General features: G+C 38.5%; 1 protein-coding gene across 6 annotated transcripts in view; it reads right to left on the bottom strand.

The window, feature by feature from the left end:
- Vps13D (vacuolar protein sorting 13D) overlaps positions 1–27,844 on the bottom strand; it is a 571,041-nt gene that overhangs the window by 58,809 nt on the left and 484,388 nt on the right. For all 6 annotated transcript variants that reach the window (XM_081740126.1, XM_081740128.1, XM_081740131.1 and 3 more), the window contains 3 exons: positions 23,631–23,809; positions 17,693–18,130; positions 11,451–11,660 (listed from right to left, as the gene is read on the bottom strand). In XM_081740126.1, coding sequence (XP_081596252.1) covers positions 11,451–11,660; positions 17,693–18,130; positions 23,631–23,809 — 827 coding nt within the window. The remainder of the gene's footprint in view (positions 1–11,450; positions 11,661–17,692; positions 18,131–23,630; positions 23,810–27,844) is intronic.

Raw genomic sequence — 27,844 nt, forward strand, 5'->3', positions numbered from 1 at the left:
CTAATGACGGTTTGTTTGCTTCAACATAAAGTCTGGCGACGTTACTAGTACGGAACGCTCAAGTAGCTAGTCGAATATCCAGGTGATGAACCGTATCTAATTGTTTCAGCACGGAAGAGCAACCGGACGAATAGGCAATACAATTATAGGGTAACTTGGACCGGATTAGACTACGGTATAAACGAAGGAGAACAGTACGATCAACACCCTACGTGCGGCGGGACAGGACATGAAGGAGATTCAGAACGCAGAGACAAGAGTACTTAAGAAATTGAATATGCGGTGCCCAAGAGAAGCGACGGTCAAAGATTAGGCCCAGGAAACGGACAGTATCAACGAATGACAAGCGTGCCATCGAGATACAAGTACGGGTCAAAAATAAAAGTGCGATGACGGCAGAAGTGGACGCATTGAGATTTCTCGGCGGAAAATCGAAATTCAGTCTTGGTCGACCAGCGAACAAGACGATTCAGAGTCAAATGAAGCTGTCGAATAATGCTGCGAAACTTGCAGGAGTGATAGTAATGACAATGTCGTCGACATAAAGCAGGCCAGACACAGGAAACTGGGCCTGTGAAAGAACACTGTTGATGGTGACAGCGAACAGCGTGACACTAAGAACACTGCCTTGTGGAACCATTTTCTTGGAGAAAGCGCTCGGAAAGACCGGATCCCACATGCACTCTGAAGTATCGCTCCAAAAGAAAATTCTCAATAAAGTAAGCCATTAAGCCACAAAGATCCCAATCACATAACTGTTTGAAGATACCATAACGCCAGGTAGTATCGTACGCCTTCTCTAGGTAAGATATTCGCCGCTGAGAAAGGCATCTTACATTTGATCCTCAAAAGAAGCAAGATTGTCAGTAGTGGATTGGAACAATAAAGAATAAGATCCACTTTGATGGTTGCTCAACAGCGAATTAGACTCCAAATACTAGACCAGGCGCTTGTTCACCATGCGCTCAAACAGCTTACAGACGGAGCTCGTGACACCAATGGGTCAATAGCTCATGGAGCTAGTTGCATCTTTCACTGGCTTCAAGATCGGAAGAACCAGGGCCTCACACCAAGCGGGAGGAAAAAGCTCCTCTACCGAAATGCGATTATACAGCTCCAGTAAGGCACGCTGATTATCGCGGGAGGAATTTGCGCAACACATGGTAGGAAATACAGTTAAGCCCTGGAGCAGTATTGGAGGAGTCACGGAGAGCAGGATCGAATTCAACGAGCGTGAAAGGAGCATTATAATCCTCGAGGTTGGTAGTACGGAAGTTTAACGAGTTTCACTCTAGCCGAGGGCGTGAAAAAGCAAACGCTGGTGGAGCAGTCTCAGAGATAGTCTCAAAGTGGTGGCTCAATATGTTAGTGATCTCTGAGGAGTGGATCTCTAGGACACCATCTACAGTTAAAGCAGATACACCAAAAGAACAAGCATGGTCATTTAAAGAGCGAACCCGACGTCACAGCAGTAGACAATTGGCGTGCGACTACAGAGGGACGAAACGTAATTTTTCTAGCTTTGGCGCTTTGGGAGTGCGAGCACGCCGACGAGCTAGGATAGCCTCCCGGTTGTCCGCAGACTACCAAGGAACACGCTGGTGGGAAACGTCACCACCGCATTCTGGAATGGAACCATGAGCAGCATCAAGAACAGTCTGTTCGATAATCTCTGCCACATCAGCTTCAGGTTGAACCTCTGCTACGACAATGAAACTTAGGCCCATTCCACGTCAAATCACCCAGGCCATGTCACCCACCAATTCAGATTTTAATGAAACTTCGTGTACTTGTTAACACTACTAAGGAATGAAGACATGTAAAATTTTTCTTCCTAATAGTTTGTGAGAAATACGAGACCAAAGTTTCAGAATTTCAGACATCCCGGTCGTTCTCGAGGCCATCTAATGTTTCGTAGAGCTTAATACAAAAATTCATCACTTGGAAATTTCTACCTGAGGTTTATGTAAGTCTGTAGTGCTAATAATAAATAAATAAATAAAAAAAAAAAAAAACTATCAAGATTGCTGTACATTAAGGGTGAAAATGCACCCTTGTACTTCAAAATAGTTAATTTTTTGTGTAAATTTCTAATTTTACATAATTTTTCATTAAGTGAATAGAATATAAACAATGTATTTACAATATACATTCATACAACTGAGAAAGACTGTAGTGTACATACAGAATTCTTAAATCTAATATATTCACCTTTAAGGATGTGACGTACAATCATCATAGGTGACTATGCACCCTTCTACGTTATACAGATATTTTAAAAAGATACAGGCCTTTTGGAATGAAGGTAATATATATATATATATATATATATATATATATATATATATATATATATATATATATATATATATATATATATATACTCTGCTTGCTATAGCTATGGTTTTGGTCTTAAAGTTTTACAATAAAATTTTACATAATGCGCATTATCGCTGTGAGGCGGACCAATTACCTTGCCGCTCTTTTTTTTAATATTGAACCTTAAGGTATGTTCTAAGAGACTGTAAAATAAAATTAGTGTTTTTTTGAATGCTTCTGTTAGTAATTCTCGTTAACCCTTCAAGACCAACGCGCCAGCTTTTCGTGTTATCCGAAAAGTGTTATTGCCATTGATGAAAGCAAGATATTGGCACATTATTGCTCGATTCACTCACATAGGTCTCAAGTAATCACTCAGTATACGTGTTGTTTGTGTTGAAATGTGTGGTGGTTCGGAAAAGCAGGATAACCAGGCTAAAAACATTCATTCTCGAAATTTTATAGTTTTTTTTTTTTTTTTTCTGTTTGCCGAACTATTAATATAATCAAAGTGAATTTAATGTTAAAACTGAATTAGTTTTCCAATCCATTATCTTTCAAGTAAAGTAGAAATGAAGGTTATATAATAGTCAAGGGGAAGCCAGTGCCAGATAAAAGTCCTGCCAACCAAACTTAACCTAACCGTACAAGCTTTTAGTCATAATGCAAAGTTTTGTATGACTTGAAGAGTATACATTTATTTAATATATTTGTTGATATACGTATCTATAGTGACAAAGATCTTACGTTCGTAGTTGTTAAATATACAGGGTGTCTCAAAAGTCACCTGACATAAAGTAACTGTTATTATCATAGTTACAACAAAATGTAAGAGAAAAAACAGTTTCCAAATATGTTTTCAATCTAAAGTGAAGGATTTTTTTAAATCGGACTAGCCGTTTGGGCTGTGCACTCTTTATGCGCCCAATGTTAAACGAAAATGCAACGTTGCCATTAATAAAGGGGCTGGGGGAGGTGGATTAATTTTGTAAAAGTATGGTGAATAGGGGTTATGTTTTAAATGAGGTCTGGCATCGACACGTTACCGTAAAAGACAGTAACTTCATTCACTTATGTTGTGGGTCCAGGTAAATGGCAATGTTGTATTTTCATTTAACATTGGATACATAAAGAGTGTACAGCCCAAACGGCTAGTTCAAGTTAAAAAATTCCTTCACTTTAGATTGAAAACATCATATTTGGAGACGATTTTCCCTCTTACATTTTGTTGTAACTCTGATAATAACCGAGTTACCCAATGTCAGGGGACTTCTGAGACATCCTGTACACAAGGACAGATGTTCGCTTCATGAGCACCCGAATAAAATACTTTCTCCATCTGAAGTTCTAAACTCACTGTTATTTTTAGAGTTATTGTATAGCTTTCACTATTTGAGACGAAGTGACATTGACCGAATTTGCAACTGTGGGAGGAGAGTAAATTTCATTTCTTCATCTCAGAACTTAACTGTGAATGTACACGATGCATAATAAACTATCAAATCTAATGCAGGACTAGTTACGGATTGAAAATCGTTTAGTTAACGCGAACATGCAAGTTGTGTCTTGAACTACCAAGCTGACGTGAAAAATCTTGTCTGAGCAATGCGAGGAGGAACATGTCTAATCTTGCCTGATTCTGCATTATGGGCGTACAGTAACTTGTTCATTTCGGTTTCAGCTGTGTTTCTGTGCAGATCTATTTGTCGTGTTAAGTGACTGAATACTTATTGGGGTTGCTGAAAGACAGTGTTGTTCATCCTGTCAAGTGATAATTTGGCTTACAACGATGTCGCGAAGTGAATTAGAACAGTGCAGTGTAGGAAAGGAAACTAAAAGTGAATGCCACAAAAACAGCTATACACGGGTGGTCAAATTGCATTGTATTATCAGTGCATCCGAGAAAGAATGGAATCAGTTCTGATTTGTTAACTAGTGTCTGTGAACATCATAAAATATATTACTTGAAGAACTATGAACAGACAAGTTGTTTTGATCCATTTAAATCCATCTAATTGCAAAAAAAAAAAAAAAAAAAAAAAAAAAAAAAAAATCACTAAGGCTTTGCGAAAAGTAAGTGTTGATTTTGCTAATGCAATTAATAAAAACATTGACTCTGTAAAGGCTATTCCTGGACAAAAGATATGCGGTAATTGCAGAAACAAACTTGGGATTTCCTTTGAATGCAAAGACGTGGGCGGATTTAGTGAACACGATGTATCTGTTTTAGATGAATCTGTCGCAAAAAACGAAACTGTAGAGCATTTTAATGTTTCACTTACAGCATTAGGGGAGTCACCTCTAAAATTCCATGCCATTCCGTCACACAGCAAGCCTGAATATGCTAAAAGAAAGCTTGACTCAGCAAGTTCTGCTCTGAAATGTAAAATAAGCAAAGTTGTGGGAAAAGAGCTTGTCTCTAAACAAGATTCTTGTAAAATTTCAAAAGTTGTGAGACAAAAGGCTCATGATATGGATAAACTTCTTGATTTAATAAAGGCCAAACTCCAAGGTAAAATCATTAGAAGAGAAACTGTTAACTTTAGTGCCCTCATCTTGGAGCAGGAAACAGATTGTCGATGAATTTAATGTGAGTGAATATGCTGTCTGGCAAGCAAGGGAAGTTCTGAAGAATAAAGGAATTTTAGCTGTTCCTGAATTGAGAAAGGGAAAACAGCTGGGTGAAGATACAATTCAAATAGTAAAGAATTTCTATGTTGATGTTCAATATTCCAGAATTCTACCCGGAAAAACAGTGAGTATTTCAAAAAATGTACACATGGAGAAGCGATTATTACTTGAGAATTTAAAAGAATTATACTCCTCATTTAAACATCAATATTCCAACATTAAAATTGGATTTTCTAAATTTTGCACGCTACGTCCTAAGTGGTGTGTATTAAGGTTCTGCTGGGACACATTCCGTGTGCGTGTGTACAATACATCAAAACGGTATTCTCCTACTGCATGCATGTCATATAGAAGAGACATGTCAAGACTTGATCTGTCATCTGGTTTGTTCTGTGTACAGTCGGAATTGCATGCTGAGGCATTGTTCCGAGTGTCCCTCCAGTGAAAATTTGAGGCAGCTTCTGATTGCAAAATTCGAGGATTTTGATTCTGGGGAGGAAGTAACATATTACCAGTGAGTATCAACGGACAGAACAGAATTGGTGAAAAATACTGTCACACTGGACGAGTATGTGACAATTTTGATACGAAAGCTTGAAAAGCTTGTGCCACATTCATTTTCAAAGCACAGTCACATTTCTTATAGGACAGAAAGAAAAATCTTGAGCCAGAGACAGCCGTTGTTCTGATGGACTTCAGTGAAAATTATTCCTACATAATTCAAGACGAAGTTCAAGGGTATCACTGGTATACTGATTCCTGTACCCTACACCCAGCAGTACTATATACACGTCTTCCTGGATCTGCAGACCTGACTGTTTCTAGTTTGTGTGTGATATCAGATGACTTGGAACACGATGTCGCATTTATTTATGAGACTCAGAAACAAATAACTTCTTTTCTGAAAGAGCAATTTCCATATGTCAAAAATGTAAATTACTTTAGTGATGGGGCGGGAGCTCATGTGGTTCGGATTCCACGTTAATCAGTAGGTCCACGTCTCATATAGCCTTGCTGCTGAAAGGGACGCTAAACTAAAATCAACTCAACTCAACTTTAGTGATGGATGCGCTGCGCAGTACAAGAATTGTAAAAACTTTATGAACTTGTGTTACCATTATGAGGATTTCTCCGTAAGTGCATCATGGTCATTTTTTCTACAAGCCATGGTAAATCCCCATGTGATGGTATTGATGGACAATTAAACGTCTGCTTACTAAAGAAAGCCTTCAAAGATGTTCTGATTTTTTAAATATGCCAGAAAAAGTTTTTACCTTTTGTAGATCTCGCATTGAACATATAAATTTCAGCTTGCTGAAAAAAGAAACTCTCATAGATACACGCAAAAAACTGCAAAATCGTTTTTATGGTGCAAAAACAATTCCTGGAACACGATCATATCATCAGTTCTCTCCTCTAACCCAAACCTCGACTGGGACAATGCGAATCAGTGCTGACCCAGATTTCAGTTCCATTTTTCATTTTACTGAAGAAAAGACATCTTCTCGAATGAACATCGCGGACATCATCACTAATTCGTATCTTGCATGTGTTTACGATAACCATTGGTTTTTTGGGTTAGCGTTAGGTAAAGATGAAGAGGAAAATGATGTTGAAATCAAGATTATACCTTTTGGATCGGCTCCATCCTTTTACTGCCCTTCTGCAGGAAAAGACGACATGTGCCATGTTCCGATATCCAATATTATTTGTTTTGTGTGCGCCTCCTTTACTAAAGGTAATGGAAGATTATATAATTTCTCACATAAGGAGGTTCAGTTTGTGGAGGAACAATACAGGCTACGTTTTGCTTAAACAAAGTAGCAAGTTCCTTCAGACTCAAATAGTGAAATCCAATCACTGTGATTGGCATATGCTGAGGTAAGAAACTGATTTCACGCACAAGGAGTTTTGCATATTTCTTTGGTTACAAATTTTCAATTTAATGTAGTGGAAAAGTTCAATCATTATTTTTATTTCGTTTTGAAGACTAAAATGTAACTGTCGTAAATGTTGCTAAAAAGAAGTACGAAATTGAATTTTCATCTGTACTTTGTATTGGTCCTGTTGTTTCTATTTGTAAATTCCGTTTATGAAAGTACGTCTTCTCAATCGAAAAATAATCCGGTACTGCCCTCCCCCCCCCCCCCGTACTGTCATATAGACTTCATTTCTATGTTATTTGAAAGACAATGGACTGCAGATTTGGAAAATTAATTCAATTTTAACATTAAACTCACTTTGATTATATTAATAGTTCGGCAAACAGATTTTTTTTTTTTTTAAATAAAATTTCGAAAGTGAATGTTTCTAGCCTGGCTATCCCGCTTCTCTGAACCCCACACACTTCAACACAAACACCACGTATACTTGAGTGAATCGAGCAATGATGTGCCAATACCAGCTTTCATCAATGGCAATAACACTTTACAGATGACACGAAAAGCTGGCGCGTTGGCCTTGAAGGGTTAAACGAGAATAACTAACCGAAGCATTCAAAAAAAACACGAATTTTATTTTACAGTCTCTTAAAACCTACCTTAAAGTTCAATTTTTAAAAAAAGTGCGGCAAGGTAATTGGTCCGCCTCACAGTGATAATGCGCACTATGTAAAATTAGAAATTTACACAAAAAATTAACTATTTTGAAGTGCAAGGATGCATTTTTCACCCTTAATGTACAGCTATCTTGATGGTGTTTTTTTAATTAGCTCTACAGACTCATATAAACTTCGGGTAGAAATTTCCAAGTTGCTTAGATACTGAGATATGAATTTTTATATTAAGCTCTACGAAATATTAGATGGCCTCGAGAACGACCGGGATGCCTGAAATTCTGAAACTTTGGTCTCGTATTTCTCACAAACTATTAGGAAGAAAAATTTTACATGTCTTCATACCTTAGTAGTGTTATCAAGTACACGAAGTTTCATTAAAATCTGAATTAGTGGGTGACATTTCGGATTTTTTCTGGGTGATTTGACGTGGAATGAATCCTCACTGAGATCCCGGAACTTATGCCGGTCAGCACGCTTCAGGTTGAAGAGGTGTAGAGGAACAGGAACAACCTTCGAAGAACAACGGAAAGTGATCAGTGCTACAAAGATTAGGATGTAGTCCCTATGGCAATGCGGTCAACAGTCCAGCACTGCACATGGAGCGGCCAAGACAGGAGTCTGTGCCATAAGCAGCAGAGAAATGGGTAAGACTGCCACCGTTAAGGATGAGCAAGCCACTCTCCTCAAGAAATTCCGTTTCCTGACGACCTCGATTGTCGCTACGGACAGAACCCCACAGACCGTGATAGGCATTAAGGTCTCCGACAAGCAAGACTGGCGGCTCGAGCTGATGGAAAAGCTGAAGCAGATCAGCGGCCGTGAAGGTTTCCGAGTGAAGAAGGTATAACGAACACACGGTAAACGGGCGAGGGAAGTAGACGCGCACCGCAACTGCTTGCAGGCGGGATACAATGTGAGTCTAGCGAAATGAAGAGAATTGGAAACATACAGCCACGCCGCCAGCAGCGTGGCCAGCATATGACTTATCACATCTATACATAGTATACCCAGAAAAAAGGAAGGACTGGGTAGGCTTAAAATGGATTTCCTGCGAACAGACAAGTACAGGCGGGTGGTCAGGACCAATTGTGTCAATTCCTCACAGTGACTACAGAAGCTATTGAGGTTCCACTGAAGAAGCGCCATACTGGATCAACTTGAGGTGAACTTTCCCACGGGATCCAATCTCACTCCACGGTCAAATTTCAAAGAAACGGCAGGTGGCTTGCGAACTGGGGTAGATTTCGGCTCTTGGGAGAGAGAACAATATCGTTGAGCATGCATATATGCTGTCTAAGTTTGAGGCCAGCGAGATAAGATGATCGGCGTTGGACTGGAGTACACCAAAGACCACCACTAACAGAAACAAGTGAGGTTTTTGGAAGTTCGCTTGTCGATGCAACTGATGTCTTTATGTCAAAACTATTCGCAGGGACAAGGTCCGTTTGGGTGGAAACGTCTGGCGTCTCCGTCGCGACGGATTTCCGAGAAACAGCTGCAACTGTAAAAAATGGGACAGAAAGAGAAGAAGCAATGCTGTTCTTTAAGCGACGCTTAGCATCAACATCTGAGATCTTTTCAACAACCATGAGTTCTCGGATATATTTCTCGAGTTGAAAGACTGGACAATCCCGAGACCAAGCAGAATGCTCCCCTTGCAGTTAACACAGAAGGGCTTGGTCGCTGTACAGGGTTCCGCACCATGACTACCATGGCCACAATTAGCACAAAGAGTACTCGCATTACACGATGTGCTTGTGTGCGCAAAAATGTTGGCATTTAAAACAGCGCAAGGGACTAGGTATAAGGGCGAACTTTTAAACGATAGTAACCAGTCTTTACGCACTCCAGAAGCATGGACAAACTAAAAGCAAGAATCAGTGACTGAGTAGCAACGAGTAACTTTTGGTGCGAGTTATGTCTATAACATATTGGTCCGCTAACCCCGATTTAGTGTTCTCCTCGGTGGCACTGAGGAGATCCCAACACGATATCACCCCTCGAGAGACGTTCAGTAGACGATGAGGTTCTACTGACACGTTCACCGGTCTAATAGCAGCTAATTTCAGTAGCTTAGCTGTTTGCTTCTCGTCGATCGTTTCCACTAACAAAGTGTCATTCCGCAATTTCTTGTTGTCTTTAACCTGCCCGGCGTTATAAGTAATAACTTTATTAATAACAAAAGGGGATAAGCCCTTAATAGCACTCAGGCGGTTTGCATCAGATTTGGCACTATCAGCGTCTTTATCTTTAATTACAAGTTATCGGACTACAGGAGTCGCAATATTTGTCTTTGCAACATTGTCAACTACTTGAGAGTTTTTTCTCATTCGCGCTTGATTTGTGCTTTTTACAGTGCGTACCCGGACCCGGTTTTACTGTTTTGATACCCATGAAGAAGAGATTTTCTAAAAATATTTAAGAAAGGAAAAAGGGTGTGAACGCTGCAACGTCACACCAGGGCGTTAATGAGGAGAACTTACGCTACCCTCTGGCAATCCTTTTAGCACGCCCACACCGTAGGATCAGTGTGGGGCCGACGCGGTCAAGGAGAATGGGAGTGTAACAAAACCATTCCCATCGACAAAAATGCGTGGCCCCGAACAAGGAAGAAATGAAATGAAAAGAAAGTATCTGGCCAAGCAAAAACAGACCCCCACCAGCCCGGAAGAAAACAAAATAGAAGGTGCGGATTTTTCTTTTTTCTTTTTTTGTGCTTTTTTAAGTTTTAAATTTTATGATTTTTTTCTTTTTTAAATTTTCAAAGGCTCAACACACCGGACAACACAAACACTGGACACACACAATAGCAGGCCGGGCGGGTGCACGTTCTCCCCAAACGGAGAAAGACGTCCAGAGACCTTCCTCTTCCCGACATCCCACAAACTACCCGCGAGTCGGTAGCGGCATTCACAGCTGAGATGGCATGCAATAATGTGGAGATGAGGTGTGATATATGAAAGAATGAAGCCGACCTCTCAGCTCCACCCCTCCCTGACGATGACGGTCCGGCTATATGGAAGGGGTCCATATTGAACGAGTTGAATATGCTACCCTACATAAATTAAACAATTCGGGATCATGATGGCATTATTTTAGAACACACTTATGTCCACGTCTCTTATTGTGAATTCTAATTGATTACGAATTACGTGAAGTAACAAGTTTACATCAGAAATGTAGATTTCTTAAAAGAAAGGACGGTTGACGCTATAATATTCACTGTTATAACGTATCAAAAATATTTTAAATTGTTCTGATTTGTTATTAAGAGCTCTTCAATATTTTTATAGTTGACTCACATTTACTGACTAGGAATGGTTCTGGGTTCTGTTGAGTCTCAGAACTTTTTTTTACTGATCAGCAGAGGATTGTTATGTAATTGAGGAATTATTTCTGTGGCTTGAATCTAAAAGGGTCAATGTCACTTTATGGCAAAAATGAGATATTCTTCAATTTTAACGTCTATAAACGGATTTCTTGAGCAAGAAAAGCAAATGTCAACACGAAATAGTTGGAATGTACACCATTCATAATAACATTTCCTTTTCTTGCACAAAATATTCATTTATAGGCGTTAAAATTGACGAACATCTCATTTTTTGCCAAAAAGTGACATTGGCCCTTTTAGATCCAAGCCACAGATTTAAATTAAAAGGTAACGAACCCCGAGACAGAAATTGATAATGTGATGAGAGCCGATGTCCAGGAAAAGGAACGCCATCTAGCCGATCCACAGTCCTTTGTAGATTGAACTGTCAGGATGTATTAGTTGTTATTATTATTATTATTATTATTATTATTATTATTATTATTATTATTATTATTATTATTATTATTATTACTAAGAAAACCTGGAATCTATTGGCATGTTAAAAGATTTTTCAAGAATATAAATCAAGTTAATCGCAAGCCAAGAAAAATATAAAGAAAATGTACAAACCTGATTTAATGTAAATTGCAGTATTCCAAAGTAATATCTGACTGCATGAATGGAAGTAGCTGCTGTTACTATTCGCTGAGTTTCAAAATCGCTCTCTTCCACATTTTCTTGTTCTGGCTCCAAATGGTTATAGCCAGCAAAAGCGAACAACTTTAACATCAACCTTTCTTCAATATTTAAAGTTAGATTTTTCACTTTTACTACTAAATGCTGAAAAAAAGAGAATAAAATAAAAAAAAAACTGTTTATTAAAACAAATGAAGGCTAAAGATATATGAGTATGATCGAGTTCTGTTCAATGTGCGTATCTGTCACAAGGTTTTTCATGATCAATGTGTCATAAATTACGAAATACTTTAAAATGATCTGCTCTTCCTCAGCATGACGTGAAATGAAGACAGCTGTTAAGGCTTCCGTGACCTCACTACAGCTATATTTAGTTTTAGAGCCAACTTTGTTGTTCAATGTGGAATGAAAAAGCCCCGTACACCGTGTTGGAAGTCAACAAATATGGTCTGCAATCAAATTCCAACCCAAAAGAGACAATTGCTCTACAGCGAGACACCAAGTGCATTCCTATTTATCATTTTTCCGATACTTAATTAATACGCTCTACAAAATTACTTCTATAAAGAACCTACAGAGACAGAGAATATATATTATAGTCATGCCATTCCCACACCGTGAGTAAATACGAACGAAAAAAGTTCATGTTTAACAAAGAACAAGCATTCTTTAACTGAAGCTATTATAGTTTTCAACTGTTATCTTTAATATTTGTTATACTTATATCTTAAAAAAATTATTATTATTTTTTATTGTTTTGTAGTTAATGTGAGTCCGTGATATGTCACCCTAATTTGCTCAAGTAAAGAGTAGCTACTAGAAAATTACCTGAGATTTTATTTCGTTTTTCATTTCAGATATCTTCAATTTCACTTCGTCTCTGCGTATGAACTATATTCAATACACATCAGAAATGTTTGAAAGTATGTATAATGTGTATGTATGTGTCTTTTTCACTCTCTCTCCCCCTTCCACTTTAGAGTATCTATCTTAGTCTATGTTCAGGACACACGGGCAATCCATCAAACACAGCGTATAGTGCAATTCTGTTTGAAGTGTTAGATTTTTGGGAGTTAGTTCATGTGATGCCAACTAATGCTAAAGGTGTTTTGGAGTATCGAAACGAACCATCTTCTCATTTTGTCCAAAAACTGACACTTTCTTTGACACGGCAACAAAGAAACATAAGCATTTGTTAGAGTTGCTTTGTGAGCTGTTTCAATTTATGTTGGAACCATAATCCCAATTCACGCCATTTGCCAAGGTTGGTGATGTTGATGAATGGCTCTTGCACAGCAATTGAACGTTTCTCCTTCATATGGTTGGTGATTATAGTCTTCAATAGTATTTTGAGTGCTTTGTTCTCTATGGTGAGAGGACCCGTAGTTAAGTGGTTAAAGCGTTGGATTGATGTCCACGTGGTCCCGGGTTCGATTCCCGTCCGGTGCTTTCCCAATTTTCGGTGTCCACCCAGCGTCGTGAGGCAAACTGGGAAGTCACGTGAACAAAAGACGTGACAGACACTAGTCTAGAAAGCTTCTGATACGCCAGTTAGTGATGAGGCAACGCGACGCGCTGACCACGCGTTCGTCTCTAGGCTGGAACTACGTCAGATGGCGTGGAGCCCATAAATCGGGCTGTTATGCCAAGTGATTTAGTTTGGTTTGTTCTCTATGGTCTGCGAAAGTCCCTACATGGAATATTCTGGAGTGCTTCATAGACATTCTCAAATGTGTTCAATCACAATCTGCTCATTTACCGAATGCTTTGCGTAATTTTTTTTCTCGTATCGTCGTTTCATCTTCCCATGTTTGATGCCATTGCATAATTCGTTATTGAGAAAATCATCCGAAACAAACTCACCCCAAGAATAAACGTAGCTTTTTTCTGGGATAAATAAGTTATTCCAATTGTAGTGTCGTTAATGAAATATTTATGAATTATGAACAAAATCGCCTGTATTGTTTCTGAGAAAATCGTTCGAAAAAAAAATACCCGGAATAAATTATCCCTCGTACATTTTTTTCAGGACAAATGAGTTATGTCATATTGTAAGGTTATTATTATAAAATATGAACAAAATCTGAATTGTTTTTGAGTAAATCGTCCGAAAGAAAACTTACCCCAAGAATAAACTACCCCTTCCTGATTTTTCCCAGAAAATTACTTATACCACAAGATGGAGTTGTTGCTGAAAATTTGATTTATGAAACAAAAACAAAGTCGTTAGAGCCATTTTGGGGAAAATCGCAATTTTTAAATTTTACTCTTAGGTAGACTACCCTTATTTTAAAGGATAGAAAGAAAATTCCAAAAACACTCCCTAGAGGATCACATAAAAACCTTGTTTCAAATTTCGTATCGATAGCTTGAACGGTATGGCTTCTAGTTGAATGTGCATCAGGACAAACGGACGAATCACTTTTTAAGTATCTATGGGCTATGAAAAGTGTAATTCCGTTAAAATCTTGAATTCAATTTTTTTTCACCATCACCAGACTTTCTTCTCTCCTTACGTCACTCGAAAGTAAAAATTGAGAACAGTGGAACCAATGTCTGTAAACCATAGAACAGTTTCTGTTTCATGATAACGAGATGCTGCTAAGATCACCCGCAAAATTATTCGACTTGGTTGGGATCGTGTCTCTCTATAGGATCAAAATCTGACAGAACTTTTTAGATATTTAACAGGTAGAAGGATGCACAGGTCTCACAGATGGCGTGACAGGAACTCAGACATCCGATACCTGGCTAGCTGTATACATCCTCTATCTCCTGATTTACTAGTTTAAAGTATTTATTTCTTCTTTCTCTGGTCTTTACAACCCATGTAGCTTCCGGTAACTATTTTGTATTGACAATCAACTTCTCAATAGCAGTTTAAATGAAAATATTTTTGCCTAAACACGCAGTACTGTTAGTTAAATCTTGAAATATTCCCCTCATAAGCAACGTACAGAACAAGGCACAATCAGATCCGACTCAAACTTCGCCCAGAGAACATAATAGAAAAGAAGAAAAAATGCCAAATTGGAGCTGCCCCCATCCAGAAACACCGGAGATATGCTCCGCAACATAACGCACCACGCGACAATATGATATAAGGTAAACGTCGCAAGATACCCGTTTATGTCGGAAACGGAAAGGATGGGCAGCACCAGGATATCAAGATTTTTGATATGCTATAACACTGACTTGGCGGCCATCTTGAAAGCCGCCATCTTGGATATAGCGTAAGGTATTGAAATGAGAAGTGGGGTGTATGATATACCAATGTAAGGTAAAATGCAAAAGGAAAACCGATGATGTAACCGCGAAAAACATATTGTGATGGTATGGACGGGACGAAGTGTAGAAGACTCGGGCAAAACAAACGTGTATTCGAAGGGCAGAATAATAGGGCAAGACTCCACGATAAATGGTACGCGACAAGTAACTGCAACAGCGTCTGTGCATGGAAGTGCATCCGCCTTGACAGATTATGCCTTCCGAGGATATTAAGTTTCCGTTTGGAACAGTGAAAACCACAATTGCAACCCGCGATACAAGCACTCGTTTGGAGACTACATAAGCTACAAAGGACTATCTCTTATGGAACAGCAATTCGGCACCTCACTCCGGAGTGTAGGACATATCATCTTGGATTGGTGATCAAAAGCACAACCTACCTGTGATTGAAGCCCACTCCTGGACACCATTTTGTACGTTTCTTGTTCAATTTTCTTGCTGTTTCGTGTGAACAAGAGACATTTCGGCCCACGTTTGTTTAAACAACACTATCTGAAACAAAGTTTGTACGGATGAAAAAGGTCAGTCCTGTTCTAGCTTACATTTCTTTACGAATGTATCTTTTCCTTTGCACGGTTTGCTACACTGTTTCACGACGGTCCCAAACAGTCACAATATCAGGGAAAGGCAGTATTCTGCATTGATTCGATGAGTTCCCTGAGTTGTTGTAGTCTCCCACGAGAAGGCTACTTTACCACACAATGAAACGACTCGAATTGTGTCTACTGGTCCCGAAAGTCTCATCCACATACACTTCTGTTACATCGTGGTTGTTCAAAATCTCCACCATATGTTCAGTTGCTTGTCGTTCGTCCACTGTCGGTTCTGCCGATTGGATTTACACTTGCTTCGGAAGTACACTTTGCATCAGTAACACCACATTCAGAGGGTTCACCATTGCAGCTCTACATTGGTGTTTGTAGATGAACGATACTGCGGACACATTCACTACACAAAATATTGCGCGTTTTGGCTTGCGAATGCCACAAACACACTATAGACTCTCACTGGCCGGCCCCTGCTGTCACGTTCACTTCGTTCCATATGTGTCAGTGAAACCAGTAGACACAATTCGAGTCGTCTCATTGTGTTGTAAACTAGCCTTCTAATGGGAGACTGCAACAACTCATGGAATTCATGGAGTCAATGCAGAATGCTGCCTTTCCCTGATATTGTGACTATTTGAGACCGTCGTGAAACAGTGCAGCAAACCGCGCAAAGGAAAATAAGCATTCGTAAAGAAATGTAAGCTAGAAATTGCTGGTCTTTCTCATGTGTACATACTTTGTTTCATATAGTGTTGTTTAAACAAACGTGGGCCGAAATGTCCTTTGCTTACACGAAATAACAAGAAAATTGAACAAGAAACGTACAAAATGGTGTCCACGAGTGGGCACCAATCACAGATAGGTTGTGCTTTTGATCACCAATCCAAGATGATATGTCCTACACTCCGGAGTGAGGTGCCGAATTGCTGTTCCATAAGAGATAGTCCTTTGTAGCTTATGTAGTCTCCAAAAGAGTGCTCGTATCCCGGGTTGCAATTGTGGTTTTCACTGTACCAAACGGAATCCCAATATCCTCGGAAGGCATAATCTGTCAAGGCGGATGCACTTCCATGCACAGACACTGATGAGTTACTTGTCGCGTACCATTTATCGTGGAGTCTTGCCCTATTATTCTGCCCTTCGAATACACGTTTGTTTTGCCCGAGCCTTCTACACTTCGTCCCGTCCATACCATTACACGTATGTTTTTCGCGGTTTCAACATTGATTTTCCTTTTGCATTTTACCTTACATTGATATATCATACATCCCGCTTCTCATTTCAATACTTTACGCTATATCCAAGATGGCGGCTTTCAAGATGGCCGCCAAGTCAGTGTTATAGCATATCAAATATTTTGATATCCTGGTGCTGCCTATCCTTTCCGTTTCCGACATAAACGGGTATCTTGCGACGTTTACCTTATATCATATTGTCGCGTGGTGCGTTATGTTGCGGAGCATATCTCCGGTGTTTCTGGATGGGGGCAGCTCCAATTTAGCATTTTTTCTTCTTTTCTATTATATGTTCTCTGGGCGAAGTTGAGTCGGATCTGATTGTGCCTTGTTCTGTACATTGCTTGTCAGCAAGAATACAAGTTACAAAATAGATAATTTTAACACTAGAGTATCGTTCATATGACTCAACGTAGCAACTGTAAAGAACTTCTAGTTCTAAAAACTACACATATTAAACAGATCTCCAAAGCGAAAAGTTCTTTAAATATTTATCTAGTTCTTTAAACATTTACTTAAAGATTGAAATTGACGAATTTTTAAACAAATTATTAAAAATGATGAATGGAAACACTAATTTCGTTGATTGTGTCTGCAAGGTTTTTACTGGACGGGTTCGGCTACTTAAACTGTGGCCTTGTTCACCAGGATAGTTACTCACACTAAGATTGAATCACTTAATAAATATATTTTCCTTTGTTAGTGTAAGAGTTCATAGCTGGAAAGAAATCTGTTGTTAACTGGCTGTTTATATAGAAATACGGTAACTTCTTTATGAAAAAAAAAAAAACCTGATAATTGTATACTAACACTGTGAGAGATCTGTAGATACTAACAAAATATAAGAATATCTCTTAGGCTATGCTTCTTCTTTTCTTCATGTAACTAATTCACTTCACATTAACTTATCTGCAAAAATTAAATAATAACTTGTATATACTAAATTATGTGCATGAATGCAGAATCACACAGAGAGAAAAACAGAATTAGTGTTTTCATTCGTCGTTTTTAATAGTTCTTTAGGTATGAAAAACAAATCAATATTTTTCAAATTCATTAAATATGTTACCTCTCAAAATCAAGCTATATTACTACAAATGTATACCTTAAATATTTCCGCATTAACATTTGGACTAGGAACTCTTTCAGCTGTAATCTGAATTGCTGGTAAATGGCGATGCTCATCATTCCGATTTGGTGGGGTTACATATAACAACACTGGACAGGATGCTTCAAACAATTGATTGTCAATCTGAATATCCTGAATACTAATGTTCAGTACTTGCTGGCTGGATGTACTTGTCCTCTCTAGAATAATATCTTTCAGATGTGCATACAATATTTCTTCTGAGGGCTTCCTGCTTACAACACTGATTCCCAAACCTCCCAGAAGCTTCAGAGTTAGCTGCATTTCTTTCTCTTGTTGATGTCGATGATTCACATTCTCGGACTCTGAAGACGTCGAAGATGAGTGTAAGAGCCTAGGACGCTGAGAGACAGATATGTGAACCCAGTCTTTTTCTTCCAACATTGCAAACATTCTCTAAATATAAAGGAAAGAGGAAATATTATACATTAATCTTAATTAAAACCATCTAAACTCAATTAAATCATGACCAAATGAAGCATAAAAATTCATTACCTGACAAAAGCAAATTAAAATATTGTTTACTTTTATTTATTTATCGCATTCATAGTAGAAATTTACGTACACCAAAGCATATAAAATTTTCCGCGTATGCTATAGTTTATGATTTCTTGTTTTTATCACACTTTTCCTTCCACCTTTGGTTAAAGTTCATTGATTAGCAAATGAAGATGATAGAAGGCATATCGTGTATGAAAATGTTCCTCAAAAATATTAAAACAAACGAAAAATATAACCAAGAAACAAAATTAAGCTTGATTGAGTCTATCTGGGCAACCGTGTTTTCGAGTGATTTTCTAGCACAGAAGGGAAATTCACAAATTTTCAGTAAAGGAGCTGGGTAAAGGGTTGGAAAGGAGTAAATTGTTGAATCTATTGGTTTAAACCTAGTTTACATTGGCGTCATCCATTGAAATCTAAATGTTATTTTGTAAGTTCAAGGATGAAAGCGCCTCTTTGAAAATGATTAGATTAGAAGCAACAGAATGCTCTAAAAACGCCGACGTCAAATCGTGTGCACACTGGCTCTTTCACGTACTACAGGATCGTACATCTGTGTCCATTTGCTTCCTTTGAGTCACTTTCTCAAGAGATTCATCAAAACCCACAACACAGGAATCACACTCCTTCAACAACTGAATTAGTTCACTTCTAAATTAAATTAAATGAAATCTTCGAGTATTACGTCCACGGTTAGGCCGGCTAGGCTAAACGAAACGGTGGTGATGAGCAATGAATAAAATGGCGGAATGAAGAAAATGGGAGGAAACGGGAGAACCCCGAGGAAAGCCACGCACACGGTGTTTGTCCACCACAAAGTTCACTTGGTTGATTGATTGATTGATTTTGAGTTTATCGTCCCGTTCAGCAGCGAGGCTATATGAGACGTGGATCTACTGATTAACGTGGAATCCGAACCACATGAGCTCCCGCCGGGAATCGAACCCGGGTCTCCCGCGCCAAAGGCGCGTACGCTAACCGCTTAGCCAAGGAGGAGCTCTAAAGTTCACTTAGCGCGAGCTGGGATCAAACCAGGGACCAAGTGCACCAGAGGTGAACACTCTACCACTGAGTCACTGTGGCCCGCTAGTTCACTTCTAAAGTATAGTTCTAACACTTAAATTAATCTATGGTATTTTGTAACGTTGAACCTGGATTTTCCCGCCAATTTGACTCTCTGGGAACGTGTCTGAATACTTTGACATCTTCAGCAGCGATGTGCAGTGATGTGTTATTACATTTTGAATACAGAAGTAATTCGCTTTTGTAATACTATTTTATTTTACAGTAATTTCTTGTAATAAAGTCTTTATTACTTTGTATAAACTATTAGGCTCCCACTCTTGGGTGATTATAAAATTCTATTTTCCAGCACCGAATATTATCGAGAAATTAAATTAACCTCCCACGCTAGAAAGCGAGAAGAGAACTTGTCCTGCGAAAAATTGAATCTTGCCCGAAACATTATTTACACCAGTGAAAGAGGTCGTAGTTTTACAATTCCGAAAAGCGTCTTACGGTTATTGGCAGGTGAAAGGTTGCGGTTTAAATCATTAGTTTCAACGTCCCAGAAACGAGATGGTAATTACTATGCTAATGATACAAGAACGAAATGAATGAAATTGGGGGAGGAAACGGGAGAACAAGGAGAAAAACCGCCCACTCGGTGTTTATTTATCACAAACTCATACCGCGAACCTATGGTCTGAACGCAGGAACTTTGACGCCACAAGTAAACGATCTACCAACTACATCATCGAATTTATTTTTAAGTTTGTATCAACATGTGAAAATATTTTATTAAATCCGCAAAGCATCTGGAACATGACCAATGCTTTGGATCAATTTATGACGAACCGTCAGCAAGAAAAAAATCTGTTTGCTTCCCTAGTTCCTAAATGCAAAGATTTTGGCGAAAAACAAATTTTAAAAAATCAAATGTTTGATATATAGCATTTGCGTATTTATATCTTTAATACCCTGACTTTTTTTTTTAAGTTTTTAATAAAAATATATTCTAATGCATGGTTTAAACCAGCTAACCCTGCTATTAAGTGTTCAAAGCATAATTTTGGTAACCTTAATATTAGATTAATGGTTCGGTAGTTCTTACATCTTTCTAGGTTCAATTTTGTAAGCAACGGTATTACTTTCGTCTTTAAGACTTTTTTTGGCAACTTCTCTCTTTCGTACATTTAACTACGGACACGTATTTATATTTTCTTTTCCTCTGTATCTCTAATGATTTAACAGTTATATTATATATCCTGGTTGTTTTTTCATTCATCATCTCGGATATCGCTTCCTCAAACCACTCCCAGAGGTTAGTAAATCATTTATCCTCACTTACTTCGTATTCCTTTTTAAAATCAAGACTACGCGATTCATTTCTATTTTCATAAATATTTCCACATTAAACAAAATATAAATAAAAATTTATTCCTTCCATTTAATATTTTCAATGATTAAATTTCATTGTTATATTTAAGTCTCTATTTTAATAACAATAACAACAATGAAATTTAAACATGATTTCTAAGGAGCAAACGCAATTTGAATAAATATTATGTTACAGATGGATGGACCAACATTTAAAGTTTAAACCTAAAATACTATTAAATTTCTCTGAACGTTGATATATTATTTTTATTATTTTATTGTTCGCTTGTTTCTGTTTTACTAGAGAAGAAACACTTCCTCCAGTTCCCTTCCAGGCGGCAACGTACCAAGAACTGACGAAACGTTGCCACGTTGGACCGCAATGGATATATGTTGGAATAAGAAGGATGCTGGACGAACATCTCCAGAAACGATATGCGTCTGCCTACCTCTCTGATAAAATCAAGACTTCTAGAACCCCATGCTCCACTGGTCTCGATGGCTATTGGAGCAAATATAAATTTATCGAGGAGATTATTGTATTTCCTTTCCTTTTCTGCCTTTCTACATCTAGCAACTTCTCTCCAGCATTCACAACAGTCAATGGGAGGCTTGAAGGGCAAATGTGTCCGAACATGTAAAATCCCATACTAGTGATTTGCCTCTTCCAAAGTATTAATGTCATGCCATCAGGTCGTTTACCATCGGAACGACAACAGCCTGGCAGTTCACGAATGGAAGGAATTCCTGCCGTCGTGAGGGCTCGCAAAATGATGTCGTTAACAGATGAATGTTTGGTGTTTCTGCCTATGCTCTTCATGCATGAGAGGACATGCAGGCCGCGTTGGGTAACTTGATCCCCGAAAGCTGGACAGCGATGCGGCTCACAAACAGCTGAACCTAGTCTTAGGGTTACTGCGATTCGAAAGGTTTCATTAGACATATGAAGACCTAATTTGGGGGAAGGTAACGCATTTAACCATGCCCCAGCATGGGAGGATGACGCAGCAAGAAGTCTAGCTTTATCCTCTGGAACAGCAACGGATTGTAAAAGAAGTTTATGGAAATGTGGAATGCTATTAGTGTGTACCAAGATGCCTGAGAACCTCTTTTGCTGATTTCTGGAAGGTCCGTATCTGTTATATTTATCCATTTGCTAGAGCCTTCTTCAACTATCCCATCTGGGCCCAGGTGGTAGCCTTGAGGAAGGAGAACCTCGATTAAACGAAGAGATCCGTGGTAGGACGCTATAAAGGTAGGAATCGCCATATCAAAGGTTCATCGAATACCAATGTCTCCCAATCCAACAGATAAGGATGCTTGTATCCAAGAGTCGTCACTCAAGGAGCAGTTCAAAACTGACTCCAAACCCATTTTGAGGATTCTTCAGCAGTGGAATCTCATTCCAAGATGGAAAGCACCGTAGAAAGTAGTTTAGGTGAGGAATTGACAATGGAGCACGTAGAAGAAAAAAAGCTGCGTGTGCTGAAATCGAGTCAAGACGAAACAGAAAATATTCTAATTTGGATATTTTGTTTGATAGCACAGTTGTAAATGCTTCCTTTGTGAGAGCAGAACCTAGAAGACAAGCATCATGTTTGGTTAGGGGACGTATTCCTGGGGCAACTTCTCCAAATCTTCTGAATAATTGGTCGGATGTGACTTCATCTGATCCAAGAAAACCAACTTCGCATTTTGAGAAATTCAAATGTAAGCCAAGAGCTGATGCTTTCTCATTTATATGTGTTAACGTTGAAAGGATTGCCTCAGGTTTGTCAGCAATAGTCCCATCATCCAAATACCAGATGTTTAGTTCAGTATTAATTGAATGTACTAAAGAATGTATTGTTATGGCAAAAAGTGCTGGGCCCAAGGGATCACCTTGTTGTACTCCTCTCTGGGATGAAATAGTGTCTTGGCCTAAGAATAGGTTACTGGGTTGAGCGTAACACTGGCGAACATAGTTCAATACCTCAGTAAGCATGGAGTCCCGGCGAAATTCATTAAAAGCGTTGCGAAAATCCAGCTTTACGATAGCCTTCGGAGCGTTGTGTGTGGAGAAAAAATATACTCTGGTTGCATGAACAGCTGCTTCGACTCCGTTAGAAATACAAACTCCAAGTTGATGGGGAGACAAAAAGTTCTTAACAGGCTCTCGTATTCTGAAGCATATAATTTTGGCTGATATTCTGCGCCAATTATTCCTTATGGCAATAGGTCCACCACATTTCTTTTTAAAAGCGATAAGTCTGGCTCCAAAAAACAAAGGGCGAACTTATAAGGATATTTTTCCCGAGATAATTAGATTGAACAAATCATATTATATTTTCATTTTCCTAAGAGTTCGCTTCGCTCGGTATTTTTTCCCTTCTTACTTTCTATTGTCATTTTGATGTCCACAGTTTTTAACTGAATTTCCAATAATTTCATGTTCCTGCACATTTCCTCATATCTTCCTAATCTATTCGCCTACACTATCACATTTTCTTTCATTAATTTTTCTCTTTCTGTCTGATCATAATTTGTTATTTACATATTTTTATATTTCTATATTTATACCTTCCTGTGTAACTTTTGCCTTTCTCGGTATCATCTTTTTCCAAGCCTTGTTCTCCTCATTTTCGGTTAAACGTTCTCAGTAACTTACTGCCCTTTTTTACAGTTTGATGCACGTAGTTTAATATGCTCCTACTTCCCGTCACTATTCGTACCTGCCTTTCAGGCTTGAATATTTTTCTTAAAACTTCCGTATGAATCGGTTTGTTACTACCTCTTTACACAAGTTTTCCGTATCCAATTCGTTGCGTGATAACTTTCTCTGGCTACATATTTTAGTTGTATTTAAACACTTCTAAGTAATATTCGGTATATACAGTATTTATTTTATGTCTTTCCGGTTTTCATTAGTCTAGACATAACTGGTTTCCTGGAGTGACAGCAGGCAATCACACAAAGTAAGTAAATAAATAAACGCGCATGAATACTATTGAGACTTGCATTTGAAAGTAATACTAACCTTTTGCTTTATATCTGAAACTTGAAGTACTCTTGTAGGACCATCAGTTGAAACTTTGACCGATAAGAATCCCGAGCCAGGCCGAAGACGTTGACGGCATACAGCTTGCTCTATTGGTACTTCCGTATCTGAAACTTTATTATATCCTTTTTGAGGTGGTCCCAACACCACTTCACTCCCTGAAAATCCAGAACTGAAGGTAATTAAACTGCTTCATCTTTGTGTAAAACAAAATCACATAATGGTCAAAAACTATTATTCAGTGTTCAACGACTGGCGGAACAGACTCTTTCACACTTCTATTTTAACTAGTATTTAAGTTACCAACAATAAACATTATACACTGCAGTATGAATTAACGATATTAGAAAATAACTTATTTAATAACAAAGTAGTAACTGTAAAATTTGCCGAGAAAAAATAAAAGTAGTTTTATTCATTACAAAATGAATATTTACAATTTTGAATTTGAAAATTCAACTTCCTATCCAAATATATATACAGACTCGATAATCTTGTGCCTATAAAACGTGAGCCCTATCACACAACATTATATTATTACACTGAAAACAGTGTGGTAAATAATAAATAAATAAATGCGTGGACGAAGGGAGGAAGAGAAGGTAAAACTAACATGTGTATCTTGAAAGTTAAGCGAACACGTTACACATGCTACACCAAGCGAAGTTTATTTTCCAGAAAATACTTGAGCATCGTTTTTAAGATACAAACATATACGGCAATTTATCATCGAAAACAGACAAATCACAACAAGAAAGTAGAAAGCTGAAAATGACTGAATAGTTATTCTGAATTGATCAAAAATATTGTAAACTTCTGCGGAAAAAAAAAAAAAAACGAAAATGAAATATTTGACTTTAACGCCCCACACTTATGCCCTTTAGATTAAGAGAAACAATGATTAAGACAAGTGAATAATGATGGAAGAATTGTTGGAATGAGAAAGTGGGAGGGAACGGGAGTACTCCGAGAAAACTCACGGACTCAATGTGGTTCACCATAAATTTACTTGGACGGGATCAAACCAGGCACCCTACGCACCAGAGGTAAGTGCTCTACCACTGAGCAAACTTCTGCGGAAAGCAGGATGGTAGACACAAATGATGGTAGACGTGATTGAACATTCATCCACAATCGTTTTATTATAGAACTTCATTATGATACAGTTATAGTACAATTCTAAAGATGGTCGGAAGACTAACACAGTCCCTTAATTTGGTAATTGGTGATTAGGGACGTTCCAACCAAGGGACAAGTTCACCAGAACCTTAAGCCTTAGTCGCAGCCAAGAGGTTACCGTATGGTTTCTCTCAGGGTTCAGACACATTGCCAGCAGGTTGTGGTAAGGAGCTCTTAGGGCCAGACGCAGTAAAAAGAAGTTACGGTAATTCCCAAGGCTCAGTGTAGCCAAAAGAAGGTAGGTGAGGTAACCAATCCCAATGCAAACTAATGCCTTCGAAAGTGCTGCGGTGTGTACTCGTAGATCCCTGTGGTAGTGATGACGTTCGTCCTTTTTCAAATCACATGTTGATTGATGCCATTCATCGTCTGCTGGGTGTTATTGTTATGGTTGAGCACGTGGAGCGTTGTCATATACAGAGGATATTAAAATAGTGTTAAAAATTTAGGCGCACTCTACACCACATTGACTCACTATTGTACTGTTTAGCATTATAAAATCCTAAGTACCATTTTCTTGTCCTAGTCGTAGTCCTAGTCCTATTCCTTACAGAACAACACTTCTAGTCACTAGCTTTGCATCCCACTTTAAAAGTTCATTTTTATGTTATTTGCATGTCAACTTTCTGTGGATTACGCGCGCGCGCGCGTGTTGGTGTGTGTCTGTGTGTCATTTGCATACGTTACAATACTCCAGTATATATGAATACCACTCTCAGGCCTTAATTTTAAACATCCTTAATATTCATTGATGTTCGTAAGACGTGGAAATGATCAATATACTTTCAATAGATATCACTTCAATTTCCTGTTTTTACTTTTCCTTTCCTTTTAAATTCAGTTTCATCACTTTAAAGATGTTTTTAGGAAGTTATTTTTTAAAGATTGACAGTTATTGAAATTGTTTCGAAGTAGCTGAAAAATTCCAACTGATGGAATTCGAATATGCTACGTCAATCGTCGAAAAATAAAAATAAATGGAAAGTTCGCAAACTGTTAATACATTGGAACCTTCCTTAACGGACACTTCCATAATATGATCAATATTTTTGTCCATAATATGGTCAATATTTCTGCCCTTATTATTACGGGCCAGAATCCTCTCTTTTACAGGCACTCACAAAGAAGGAGCAGACGGTCTTGTTTTTCTCTCAATGTTCAAGTAACTTTTCCATAACGAATTGCTAGTTCATACGAATTTAGCACACAAAATACTTCCACAATTTGATGCAGTCAGTAGACAAAAAATTCCTCCCTTACAAAATTTCTTTGTCCTAAGTCAATGACCGGATGAACCACCAGAAAACAGCTGCAATGCTGGAATTGTGAATTAGGGGATTTTTATGGGGTTATAACACGTATTTGAAAAGGAAATTACCACACATACTTTTTGTTTCTTTACAAAGATGAATATCTCCCGTATCTACTCAGTAATTCGAACAAGTACAATACTTCGATATTAGCACATACACTGGTGTGCAAAACTTAAGATAATATATAAAGTAACATAAAACATTGCTAGTCGGCGGAAATGAATGAAAGCTCAGCAACATATTGCCTGAGATTTCCCACATCTGTATAGGAAGCATGATGATACATAGCGCTAAGCTAGTATGAACGTAGCGTCGAATGGGTTTCCTTCCCCAACAGGAAGGAGTTAAATAAGAGGGACGAGACAGTGTGTGTCAATCACACAGAAATTAAGGTGCATTGTGGTGATGTTATTCACAACAATATGACCTGGAGACAACAACTGGATGACTTCAGCCGTGTAATAATCATCGGGAAACTGGAAGAAAGACGAAATGTGGCGAGTGCGGCCCAGGAGCTGGGTATTGTCCATGGCATTTTATGTGCATGAGTAGCATGCTATGAGACAGACAGGTAGTGGTTGACCATGGTGAACCATAGCACAGGACAACAGCTTCATTGTGAAACAGAAAAGAAGGGAATGACGTCAAACAGAGATACAACTGCAAACACATTTAAAAGGACTACAAGGAGCCAAATCTCAGGTTCCACAGTGGCACATCGACTGCACGGGAGTGGTCTCTTTGCCGACGATCATTACGTTCATTACAACGATCATTTCGTTGACACCCGCTGGAGGTAAGTGGGGTCCATTCTTTTCTCCGATGAGAGGAGATTCAGTCCGAGCAGTAATTCTGGGCTCCCCTCACCTAGCGAGAGGTGAGAACAACGCAACGAACCCAGGAAGATCGTCAAATACGATCATTTTGGGGGTCTGATGTTTTTGTGTAAGAAGGCACAACGTTGCATGGACATACCGACCTCCCAACTTTTGAACGCGGTACATTTATCGGTCACCGTTATTGCAACATTGTATTCCTCCTTCATGTGTGTCTCTCCAGAGGTACAGTTGGCCTCAACTTCTTCTTTATGGATGATAATGCGCGATCGCATTGAATAGCGCAAGTGGCGGAACCCTTGAAACAATAGGATATTCGGAGAATGGACTGACTTGACTGTTTCCTCAACTTGAATCCCATCGAGCATGTTTGGAATGCTATGAGAAGACGTCTTTCAGCACATCCAGATGCACCAAGGACCATCCAGAAGTTGCCAATAGCGCTGGTGAAGTCGCGGAACTCCACACCACAACAACTCGATTACCTCATTCATGAACAGTAGAGGAGCACGTTGCAGAGCATGCACCGCTGTTCGTGGTGATCACAAACCTTTTTAAGGACCATTTCACTCCTTGTCATGTCAAGGAAGAAACATACCATGTTGCATAATAGGCTCAGATGCAGGAAGTAAGTGCATTTTACGCTTAGTAATTTGCTGTATTTGTCTTAATGACAAAATTGTTTAAATTTATATATTTTTTAAAAGGTTCTTTTAATTTAAAATCGAAACGCAGTTCTTTCACTGTAAGTTATTACCTCTGTATAAAATGCCATTCCTGTTCTTCTAATCACGCGTTTTTTCTGCTGTTTTCTGCATTATACAATAGCACTACTTTTTATGTATAGTTCAAGTTTCACCAGTCA

Source organism: Thermobia domestica, chromosome 15 (genome assembly GCF_964235325.1).
Source record: "Thermobia domestica chromosome 15, izTheDome1.hap1.1, whole genome shotgun sequence".
NCBI lineage: Eukaryota > Metazoa > Arthropoda > Insecta > Zygentoma > Lepismatidae > Thermobia > Thermobia domestica.